The sequence below is a fragment of the Aspergillus ambiguus genome (assembly GCF_047715705.1).
Source record: "Aspergillus ambiguus strain CBS 117.58 unplaced genomic scaffold BDV59scaffold_17, whole genome shotgun sequence".
Lineage (NCBI taxonomy): Eukaryota > Fungi > Ascomycota > Eurotiomycetes > Eurotiales > Aspergillaceae > Aspergillus > Aspergillus ambiguus.
In genome coordinates, this window is record NW_027395530.1 from 222,386 (window position 1) to 233,628 (window position 11,243).

Here is an 11,243-nt window from a genome sequence, read left to right on the forward strand (position 1 = left end):
GGTCTGGTACGTCCACGGACAAACCGCGGGCAAGCCGACAGCTACCTGGACACTCGTGGTGATTTCTATTTGCAACCACCATGACAGGTACAAAATGATAAAATCCGCTTCTGTGCCTAAACGAGTCAACGGTCAACCGAACTCCCACCCTGATAAATACGGCGGAAATTTTCTCTCTGTACCGGATGTGCTTCCTGAACGAGCACGCGCTCTCGGGTCCCATTCCGGTTTCCGCCAATCAGAAATTTCCATGACAGGAGACGCACTGGCTGATTGGCGGGCGGCAGATGGGGCGCGTCTAGACTGCCGTTGGTGGAGCAAAAGCTAGATCAAATATAAGGGTGTTGTTGTCGACTAGGATTGATTTTGATTGATCTCGATAGACGCGGTTATTGTTCTCCATGGCGGAACCGTGGTTGGTCGTTCGCGGTTCTATTGGAATTATGCATGTGCCTCTGTCCCTTCGTTGATGTTATGCTCCTATGTGGATCTTATCAATAATCAGGGCCTACCAGCACATGGGAGCAAGCTTCACAAGTTTTGATCATGATACTATTGGATGATGAAGGGATACGACGGCGATGGTAGGACTTAGTGTGAGCTTACTTTGACACAAGCCAGAGATATTGTATTGTACTTGTTGGTTTGTGGGGTCTTGAAGGAATCATACTAGGCAATATGCGTTAGTCGGCACTCTGTAGCCACCTATATATTTCTGACTCGCTCTACTTCAACAAAAGCATACCACCCATTTTAGAGACGATACGCTAGGATAAAAGCTCAATGAATCGTCGTATTTGCTCATTTGTTGAATGCTTTTTGATATACCAACTCGATAAGACATGAGAAGATGATGGATGACGGTCACGTGAACCGGAGCCTGCGTTACACTAGCACCCTACCTACGTAACTGAACGTTCTCTGTACTCTGTAGGCTGTATACCTATGAAGTAGAAAGGTAGTAGCACAGGCAGAACTATTTTACTATATCGAAAAAAGGTCATCTTCGAAAGCAACCGAGAGAAGAGTTTCTGCCTATGCTGCGGATGTCCACCCATCCGGAGAGGCTGTGCCTTACCAACGAGCCAATGTCGGTCGCTCAATGATCAAAACCTAGGTTACCACATATCGATACTCCGTAGGCAGCTGTTAAAGCATCTCGAGAATGCATGAGGCTCTAGGCAGACAGGTGCGGGTGTTGCTAAATATAATGCGATGGATCCATCGTGCAGAAGAACTACTGTCAGGGTCTCTGTGGAGCACACGTGGGGGCAGCCGTCTCGGGGTTCTAGAGGTGAAATGTGTCCTAGGGACAGAGTGCTCTGGACGTAGAGCTCGAAATACTGTGCACAGACTATTGAGTTGAATCTTATCTATACAGGATATGAGGGGTCTCTAGGATTATCGAGGGCAATCTGAAACGATGGTGAATCAGAGGCGGATAGTGGGGACGGGACGTTGAAATTGACATCCCTCGCGTAGATTAACTTAAATATCGATACATAAGGCGACAAGACCCAGGTTACGAACGTTGTGATCCTGCCTAGAAGTCTGACGGAAGGCTGAGTCCTTGGGACTGGAACTGCAGTAAGCTGTTCGGGGAATGCATGTACCTCCGGGTGAGAGTTTTGTCGACTCATGACGTGCATGGGTGTCATTGACGAGTCGTTATTGGACCAGACTGCGTTGTCCAAAGAATCCGCATTGGGCAATTCGGATGGTCGGGGAAGAGTTCGGAAGGTGATATTATGTTGGAAGATTGGAAGACTGGATCTGTTATGATGCTGGTAGGTATCTAGGTATCCATCTGGAGCTAAAGAGTTTGATTTCCCACTGCATGGCCTATATAGCACGACGGAGAGAACGTATATCCGCCGTGGGACGGATCTCACCTCAAGTAATAGCAAAAGACGCAGGGAGAGACTGGCTTGATACTCTGGACTGCGTACATTCTTCATCCAAGCCACCGTTGTGCCCTCTGTGCGAGCCAGAAAAAGGGGACTTGATCGGCGCCGGTCTGTGCAGGCGCCATAGCCCCCTAACTAATCTAAGCTAATAATAATCACAATTTTCCCCCCTGAGCAACCGGACGATGTGATAGAAGTAAAATGGCTACCGATCCTCGCTGAGCGTATCGAGTAGAAGAATATAGAAAATAAAACGAGGCGGAAAAACCGAACGAGAGCCGATACTTCGTCACCACTAGAGAGTTTCCCTTTTGAGCAGCGGCGGCAACGGACCCAGAGGGAAGCAGCAACTGCCACAACTCAGCCGCGTGTCTCACTCACTTCTTACTCTCTTCTTTCTCCCTCTCCCTTTCCCTCTTCTCTCCTCCTCCCATCGTCCATTTCCCTTCACCTCCCCTCCCCCCTCCCCCTCTCCTCAATTCCTCCCCGTCGGTTTTTCATCACGTCGTCTCGGTTCCCCCTTTGCAAGCAAGCCTGCGACGTAATAATTGCCGTCGATTCCGAACCGCGACCCCATCCGTTTCTCCCTTTTCTGTCAACCGGAGACTCCCTCCGTTTCCTCCGCCACCTACTGCCACGACTATATTGGATCGTGTATCTCTGAAAATTTCTGTCTCGCATCACAATGAGTGTACGTGGCCTCGTCGCAACCGCTTACCCCTCTCTTTCCAGAGGGGGTCCAAACACAGCGCGCCTAACATTCCCACCTTTCTAGTATAACTACGGCAACAACCAGGGCGGTTACGGCTCCTACAACCCCTATGGAGGTCAACAACAGCAAGCCTATGGCCAGAGCCCCTATGGCCAGGCCAATACCATGGAGCAGGGCAATGGTAGCTACGGTAAGCGCGTCAAGCCGAAGTTCGTTGATCTTTCCAGCGTGTACTAAATTCCGTGCTCGTGTTCTCCGCAGAGATGAATACAGTGCAGCAACCTGCCGATCCGGGCACCCTGCTCAACAAGTGCCGTGAGATCAACGAAGGCATCCGTGACCTGACCGCCAAGCGCGAGGGTCAGCTCGTCGCCGCCCAGAACGCTCTCCTGGACTCCAGCACCGGCAAGGAGGATCAGGTTGCTCGCCAGACCCTGGACTACATCGAGGACGAGATCAACAATGGCTTCCGCTACCTCCGTGACCAGATGAAGAAGATCAAGGAGACACCCGGCTCCGGAGACAACCGCGTCCAGACCCAGGTCGATGTCGTCAGCCGCAACTTGCGTCGTGAAATCGAGCACTACCAGAGAGCCCAGAAGGATTTCCGCGAGCGCCTGCGCGACCAGGTGCGCCGTCGGTATGAGATCGCCAACCCCGAGGCCTCCAGCGAGGAGATCGAGCAGGGGGTGGATAATGTCCTTCTCGGACAGGAGCAGAGCTTCCAGGTAGGCTTGTGTGAGGATTTATGGCCTGAAGAGGACAAGTGCTGATATGCCTTTGTTATAGGTGACCGGTAGCCGGACCCGACAGGCGAACGACGCCAGACAGGCCGCTCTGGAACGTTCCGCCGCTATCCGCAAGATCGAACAGGATATGATGGAGCTGGGCCGTCTGTACCAGGAAGTGGCGGAGCTGGTGCACCAGCAGGAACCCCAGATCGAGCAGATCAACGAGGATGCGCAGAACGTGTCCCAGAACATCGCCCAGGGTAACGCTCAGATTACGGATGCCATTGCCAGCGCGCGTCGTGCTCGCAAGTGGAAGTGGTACGCCCTGATCATCATCAGTAAGTACATCCATTTATCCAACCATAACCTCAACGGCGTCCTAACGAGTCCAGTCCTCATCATCGCCATCATCGTCGGTGTCGTGGTAGGTGTTAAAGTGGGAGGAAGCAATTAAACCTGAAATTGTTCCTCTTTTACAGATGGTGTCTGAACCATGCGTGGTGTCACTGCTGTACCTCTTCGATACCATTGATGTTATTGTTTCCATCGAGAATTCCCCCTGTCGCACTTTGGCTAGGCTTTTCTTCCCCGTTGAGATGCGGAAAAATATTTACTCGTCTTGCTCTCGTATCGTGTTATCTCGTCACGGTAAGCAGAGCCGTCTATCGTTGTTGATCTTGAATTTCTTTTGTGTCGAATTGCGCACCTAATGTTATACCACCCGATTGCTGTTTTCCTGTGTTTGAAAAGCCCCCAGTCCGTCGTCCTGGTTCTGATGGATCATGTATAGTCCATTATCTTCCTTGTCTGTTGTGTCTTGTCCCGGCGGCTGATGGCCTGTCGCTGCTTTTGGTTAGGATGCAATGCTGGTGCCATGTATATACTAGAGTCTCTTCGTTGCTTTTCTTTTTGGCGCTAGAATCTATGTAATAATCCACTTCATAATCCACCATAGACTTGCGTTCTTTTATACAGGGTACATGGTCATGGACCAAATAGTGGGTATCCTTTATGCGACATCGGAGATATTCTAAGACATGATCATGCTTGATTCTTCCGCTCCTTCTCCCGCTGCTCCTCTTCAGGCGTTTTCGTCCGCAACTGCAACGCATGAATGCCTCCTTCCCGGGCCATCTCCTCCTTCAGGAGAGCATAAACCATCCGGTGACGTGCTGGCTGCATCTTCGACTGGAATTCGGAGGAGGTGATTGTCACACTGGATTTTGGTTAGTTCGATCCGGGCGGATGGGACGTGTCGACGAACTGGAAATGCGTCTCTTTCGACGTCGATCCCTGCATCGGCGCATGGTGCGCATGTAGGTGGGAGTCGTTGCGGATGATGAGCGTCGACGGAGTAAACGCATGCGTGAGCTATTCACTTAGTGCCTAGTTTATCACAGAGGGTATGGTGGAGTACCTTGTCGCGGATGGTATCTTCCATGGGGGTTGCGGAGGCCATTCTGCTGGACACGGAAAACGCACGGGGGAGGTTGATGGCGCGGGAGAAAAGACCCGGTCGAGCGATGGGGAGGAGCATTGATGGAGGAGGCAGTCCGAGGGGGTGTTTGAGCAGAGCTGTAACGAAGATCGTGAGGTCAGATCGAATTGATCGTGTTGGGATTGGGCGGAGGGATGGTTTGATGCCTGAGGCAGGAGCATGTCGGAGTCTCAACGCCGATCGCCGATGACATCAAATTGCCGACCTTCTTCTCTTCCTCTCCAGCTCTTCATGACCACCATCCATTGATCGTCTATCGCACACCCGCAGATGTCAGTCGTGTCGCGGGGCTTGGGCCCTTCATCGCGTCGCCTCATACGGCCTGCAATTCCAAGGAAAGTCCTTCATGCACGAGGTCCACGGTCCCTAACTCTAGTCCGCTGTCAACCGCTCTCCACGCTCCCGAATGTTCCTCTTTTCCGAGCCCTCCAGGACCATGATGCGTCGCGTTTAGCTGTTGTCCACAGTACGTCGTCACGCTCTTTTACATACGGAAATCTCGTCGCCGATGTACTCCAGGCCAAGGAACGCCTGGTCGAATCCGCTGGTAGTCGCGGAGATGGGGTCTCCGGTGAGCGGATTGCGTTTCTGGCCGAGAATAGCTACGACTACGTAGGTACTGTTGTCTGAAGGACCTGGATTGTGCTTTGTGAAAATTTTCCTAACGGTGATAGTGACTATGTTGTCCATTCTGGCGAGCAATGCCATCGCTCTTCCGCTTTCTCCCGCCTTCCCTATCAGCGAACTGAAATACGTCATGGATAACTCACAGGCTAAGGCGCTGGTTGCGACCGAGAAGTACGCGTCAAAAGCACAGGATATATTAAAGGCTGGGCTAGACCGGGAACCGGTGCTCGATATTCGGCAAAAGATCCGAGTCGGGGCGTCGCGTTCGGACGAAGTGACTTTTGAGGACCTCCGAGAGGCCCGAGGCGGAATGATGTTGTATACGTCGGGGACAACGAATAGACCGGTAAGTAGTCGATCATCCTTCAGATTCTTAGATAGGTTCAATACTGACCGTCTGCAGAAAGGAGTCCTGATCCCTCAATCGGCCCTCACGGCGCAGGCTGCGTCTCTTCTACAGGCGTGGAACTATACCCCGCAAGACCGCCTTCTTCACCTTCTGCCCCTCCATCACATCCACGGCATTGTAAATGCCATTCTGACGCCGATGCTCGCCGGATCGTCCGTCGAGTTCATGTACCCGTTCAACACCGATGCAGTATGGAAGCGGCTTGCGGCCCCCTTTCTCCCGAACGCGACCGCCAATAAGATCACCTTCCTCACGGCCGTTCCGACCATCTACAACCGTCTCCTGTCCAGCTTCCCTCGACTGGACCCAGGTCTGCGCGATGCCGCACAGAAGGGAATCTCCCCCGATCATCTCCGCTTGAACATTTCCGGGTCGGCTGCCCTACCCACCCCGACAAAGAAAGCATGGCAAGACATCAGCAATGGCAACGTCCTCCTGGAACGGTTCGGCATGACGGAGGTGGGAATGGCGATCAGCTGCGGCCTCGACTTCGCCGATCGCGTCGACGGAAGTGTGGGATGGCCACTGCCCTCCGTGGAGGCACGGTTGGTCGACACGGACACCAACGAGGTCATCCCGCTTGGGGAAGAACTGGACGAGGCCGGACGGGAGCGCGAAGGAGAGATCCAACTCCGCGGACCGACGGTCTTCCGCGAGTACTGGGCCAACGAGAAGGCCACGCAAGAGGCCTTTGTCGATAGTGAGGACGGCAAAGGGAGGTGGTTTCGAACCGGCGATGTGGCGACACGTCGGAGAGTGGACGGTGCCGGCAAGGGCACCAGCGGTGACTGGGCCCAGGGGTTGATGTATTTCATTCACGGCCGGAGGAGCGTGGATATCATTAAAACGGGTGGGGAGAAAGTCAGCGCCCTCGAGGTCGAAAGAGAGCTTCTTTCTCTGTACGTCTCATCTTGTCTCCCTTTGCGGGTTGGGAAATCCGATGTGCTAACATCTGGCTAGTCCTGAGGTCACCGAGGCCGCTGTGGTCGGTCTCCCGTCCGAGAGCTGGGGCCAGAAAGTCGCTGCAGTGGTGGTGTTGAACCCGGAGAAGGCGGCATCCAGCGGCCGCAATGGCAAGCCCTGGGGTCCAATGGATATGCGCCGGGCGCTGAAAGATCGGCTGGCCAGTTACAAGATGCCCCAGGAAATGAAGGTCCTCCAGGGCCCGATTCCGAGAAATGCCATGGGCAAGGGTGAGTGATATCCGTCTCTTAGATTGATGTATGCTGATGTGTTGTAGTGAACAAGAAGACGCTCGTCAAGAAGGTGTTTGGTGTATAGTTGTGCCTGTACCATATCAACCTGTATTATATTCGACAAGACCTCTAGACTACAATAACATACGATTCTGCTGTCAATGAGGAACATTTTTGCGACCATCCCGCTCTGGCAACGATGTGGTGCGATCTTCGGAGGCCGTGTTTCAGAGACTATTCAGCCGACATTTTATCCGGATCGGACACGGAGGATGCTCTAAGTGCGGCGCCGTTCGTCCCAGCAATCTTCACCCTGCCTCCTGTATGTTATTTCCCCGGATCCCCGTATTCATCACGCTTATCATTCCTGAATGTGGAGTATCCGCCCTCATTCAAGATTGCTCCAGTTGATGGAGACCCCTGCACCATTATCCGCAAAGGTCGATCTCAATTATTGCCAAGGCAGTATGGATGAAACAGGGACAGAAACTCCTCAATCGGACCGGCGGGCCGGTCATTCGTGAGAGAACGCCGGCTTGAAACTATGGTCGCTACATAATGTATAAATCTCCGCATTTTCTGTCGACTGCATTCTACAACCCAGTAATACACCACCTGGCAACGATGCTGCGCACTTTGACTCCACTCGCTCTGGCATTCCTGCCCTTAGTGACAGGCCAGCAGATCGGAAAGAGCCCTGAGGTCCACCCCAAACTCCCGACGTGGAAGTGTAGCACTCGCCATGGCTGCGTGAAGCAAGACACCTCGATCGTCATCGACGCCGCAACGCACTGGATCCACGAGAAAGGCGGCGAGACCTCCTGTACCACCAGCAGCGGCTTGGACGCTGACCTCTGCCCGGACAAGAAGACTTGCGCCGCGAACTGCGTCATCGAGGGCATCAGCGACTACTCCAGCTACGGCGTGCAGACAAAGGGCAGCAGCCTGACGCTGCATGAGTACTTGCGCGATGGCAACACAACTAAGAGCGTCTCGCCGCGCGTGTACCTCCTCGCCGAGGGCGGTCACAACTATGAGATGCTGCAGCTACTCAACCAGGAGTTCACCTTCGACGTGGACGTGTCCACCCTTGTCTGCGGTATGAACGGCGCCCTGTACTTCTCCGAGATGGAGCGCGACGGCGGCCGCAGCAAGCTCAACCCGGCCGGTGCGCGATACGGCACGGGCTACTGCGACGCGCAGTGCTTCAACATCCCCTGGATCAACGGCGAAGCCAACGTCGACGGCCACGGCTCGTGCTGCAACGAGATGGACATCTGGGAGGCGAACGCCCGCGCCACAGCATACACGCCGCACCCGTGCAGCGTCACCTCCCTGGGCGAGTGCAGCGGCGACCAGTGCGGCTCCACTGGTGTCTGCGACAAGAGCGGGTGCGGCTTCAACCCGTACGCGCTGGGCGCGCACGACTACTACGGCTACGATTTCGACGTCGACACCACCAAGCCCATGACTGTTGTCACGCAGTTCTTCACCAAGGACAACACTACCACGGGAGCGCTGGTCGAGATCCGCCGGCTGTACGTGCAGAATGGGAAGGTGATTCAGAACGCGGCCGTGCAAGTCGCCGGCGAAACGGTCGACTCCGTTACCACGGAGTACTGCGCGGACCCGAGCAGTGCCTTCAACCGGCTTGGGGGGCTGGAGCGCATGGGCGAGGCGCTGGGTCGCGGTATGGTGCTCGCGATGAGCATCTGGAATGATGCCGGGTCGTTTATGAGCTGGCTGGATGGCGGGAGCTCTGGGCCGTGTAACAGCACCGAGGGCAATCCCGCCCTCATCGAGAAATTACATCCGGATACCCATGTTACTTTTTCGAATATCCGGTGGGGAGATATTGGGTCGACTTATGGCAAGCGCCGGTGATCGTTGCGGTCTACGTAAGAGAGTGTGGCATGAAGTGTGTGCTACGTATGAGTGTATAGGTATTCCTAACTTTGTCAATTCTAGAAAACCTATCTATAGATATTGCTCAATTCGTACCAACTTGGTGAAGAATAGGCACGCCAGTGATTCTAGGTCTGCTTACAGGGAAATGAGATAAAGGTTTGCTACCTCTTCATCTCCGAAGAATCTGTATTCCTCTTGACAACAGACGGTCTTCTGCAGCCAGGGGGTGTGAGCCTCACAGCTCACCTAATGTGTGCCATTCGTACAAATATCGAGCGTCAACTAAGACGGCCCCTTCCCATCTTGGTACACGCCGTGGGACTCATGGCCTGGTGGAGGATTCTAATGCATGTGTCGGGGCATAGACATCCGTTAATTTGTGGTAATATTATCGTACAGGCGCAGGTTTTGAAGTCTCTGGATGACTTCGTCGCGGATAAAGGCCTAAGAATCTCTTTTTCACATCGGGTGCCTCGTTTCTGATCGCGTTAGCCATGATTCAACAATATAGCATCTTAGCGCTCTTTTCCTTCGTCGAAGTAAGGGATGTGCTTCTCATGAAATCTGTAGCCGATCTGTGCGGCCATGTAATCCTGAGAATTATCGGGACTGAGATAGAGTTTCGCTCGGAAATTGTAGCGTATCATCTGCAAGGACGAGAGGTTCTCTCTGCGCGGTATTTTCACCCGAATAATACCCTGGTTCTGGTGCTTCCAGATCTGATGTATGCCTATCGCTCTTAGGAAACGGACATATTGATCATCACTGGACCAGATGTCCTCCTCTCTTTCACGCAATGGACTCTTCGTAGGGAACATTTGGACCATAGTGGAGCGAATCGTATCTGTGCAATCCGACATTTCATCAGCCTCATGGTGCTTTTGATGGGGAGGGACTTTAATGAGCCGTAGAAGTTTGGCATTTAGACGCCCAATTCCCACTATGAATAGGGGTATCAGGTAACGCTCCATGAAAATAAACGTGTTAAGCGAGTAAAGTACAAGTCGCGCTTCGTCATAGACCTGCCGATTGACTGCAAATAACGAAAGGATATTCCGTGGAGGGTTGTGTTGGAGCCATTGAGCTTGGTGGCTCGGAGAAACCTTTCGAAATGCGTAAAGGGCGCAGGTCTGTGTGATAATAAAAAACGATTGAGTCAAAGCATAGGATGTATGTGTAGGTCATCCACCGTAACTCTGTATCCTAATGTTAGCACAGGATAAGGTTTTAACGGGCCATCAAGATCACATACCGAATGGCAGCTGAAGAAAGGGAAACGGTTCCTTAGGTATTGGCGGGCCGCTAGAGTGGAGACTCTGCCTTCCAACATCGTAATTTAGATGAGCGGCAAGGCTGTGGTGGTTGAGAATCTCGTCGATTTGCCGCACATCATGAGAGCCGTCAGCGGGGAGCCTCCAAGTGTCATTGTACAGCTGCAAGTGGGCCCATAGTTTGGATCGCTTAGCATATGATCGCCTGCAGAACGGACAAATCCAGTGTTTCCGAGCCATCTTAAGAGAGATACTTTCGATATTGGGTGGATAGTACAGAGGAAGTAGATGCGACGAGAGCATTTGGTTTATTGCTAATAGGCACTGCAGCAGGTAACTATTTTAGCTAACTAGGCAGACATACCTAGGTATTAGTAGTCTGATGTCATGGTGAAGAAATGTATCCTTCCGTTGTTCTTATCAGGTCTTGTTTCCTTCATTAAAGAAAGGAGCATGGCTAACGGTATTTCATCATCCTTGTAGATACGGGATAGTTTCCGTAGCGCAGGAATGAGAAGAGAGTAAGGAAAAGAGCGACAAGACGAGGGAATCTCAGGCGGATCGCGTCCTGGCTGTCTTATGAAGGTTGCTATCTGCATACCACGAAGACCGCCTACGGCGAGATATATCTGAAAAGCTAGGGGAGATTTCTTAATAGAACCACCGAGCAAAATTTGAGAGATTGTTTTCTTCCTTGTGTTCGCCTGCATTAGATTACCAGGAACCGTCTGGATTCGCTATGGTCTATTAACTGGTGACACTCTGAACCGATACCGATCGAGATCCTTTGGAACCCTGAGGCCCATTAGTTTGGGTTATATTGGAAATTGTTCTATTTCCGGAGACATTGAAAAATGTTCGTAGATCGGAGCCAGTGTAAGCGAAGTTAGGTTGGATTAGTACGACATTCAGTAGACCAATCCATGGAAAAGAGTGGACATTCGATAAGTACTCAAAAATTGAATCAAACCACCGCCATCCATA

General features: G+C 52.5%; 5 protein-coding genes across 5 annotated transcripts; 3 read left to right on the plus strand and 2 right to left on the minus strand.

The window, feature by feature from the left end:
• Window positions 1-2,058: 2,058 nt before the first annotated feature.
• Window positions 2,059-4,289, plus strand: BDV59DRAFT_178830 (syntaxin). Its single transcript, XM_073689833.1, has 5 exons — window positions 2,059-2,598; window positions 2,683-2,809; window positions 2,881-3,347; window positions 3,409-3,688; window positions 3,743-4,289. The coding sequence occupies exons 1-5, from the start codon at window positions 2,593-2,595 to the stop codon at window positions 3,802-3,804; spliced, it is 942 nt and encodes a 313-aa protein (XP_073547627.1). The 5' UTR covers window positions 2,059-2,592; the 3' UTR covers window positions 3,805-4,289.
• On the minus strand, window positions 4,290-4,957 carry BDV59DRAFT_178834 (BolA family protein). Its single transcript, XM_073689834.1, has 3 exons — window positions 4,768-4,957; window positions 4,615-4,721; window positions 4,290-4,566 (listed from the first exon to the last, which is right to left on the minus strand). Exons 1-3 carry the CDS (start codon window positions 4,885-4,887, stop codon window positions 4,392-4,394), a joined length of 402 nt encoding a protein of 133 aa, XP_073547628.1. The 5' UTR covers window positions 4,888-4,957; the 3' UTR covers window positions 4,290-4,391.
• Window positions 4,958-5,070: 113 nt separating this feature from the next.
• BDV59DRAFT_35251 (acyl-CoA synthetase) lies at window positions 5,071-7,341 on the plus strand. The gene is made up of 4 exons (XM_073696240.1): window positions 5,071-5,464; window positions 5,523-5,821; window positions 5,879-6,783; window positions 6,845-7,341. The coding sequence occupies exons 1-4, from the start codon at window positions 5,119-5,121 to the stop codon at window positions 7,083-7,085; spliced, it is 1,791 nt and encodes a 596-aa protein (XP_073547629.1). The 5' UTR covers window positions 5,071-5,118; the 3' UTR covers window positions 7,086-7,341.
• A 363-nt stretch (window positions 7,342-7,704) lies between these two features.
• On the plus strand, window positions 7,705-8,964 carry BDV59DRAFT_193416 (glycoside hydrolase family 7 protein; the record flags this gene model as incomplete). Its single annotated transcript, XM_073692223.1, has 1 exon — window positions 7,705-8,964. One exon carries the CDS (start codon window positions 7,705-7,707, stop codon window positions 8,962-8,964), a length of 1,260 nt encoding a protein of 419 aa, XP_073547630.1.
• Window positions 8,965-9,866: 902 nt separating this feature from the next.
• On the minus strand, window positions 9,867-10,812 carry BDV59DRAFT_35279 (uncharacterized protein). The gene is made up of 3 exons (XM_073696241.1): window positions 10,722-10,812; window positions 10,241-10,664; window positions 9,867-10,184 (listed from the first exon to the last, which is right to left on the minus strand). Exons 2-3 carry the CDS (start codon window positions 10,560-10,562, stop codon window positions 10,003-10,005), a joined length of 504 nt encoding a protein of 167 aa, XP_073547631.1. The 5' UTR covers window positions 10,563-10,664; window positions 10,722-10,812; the 3' UTR covers window positions 9,867-10,002.
• Between the last annotated feature and the right edge of the window lie 431 nt (window positions 10,813-11,243).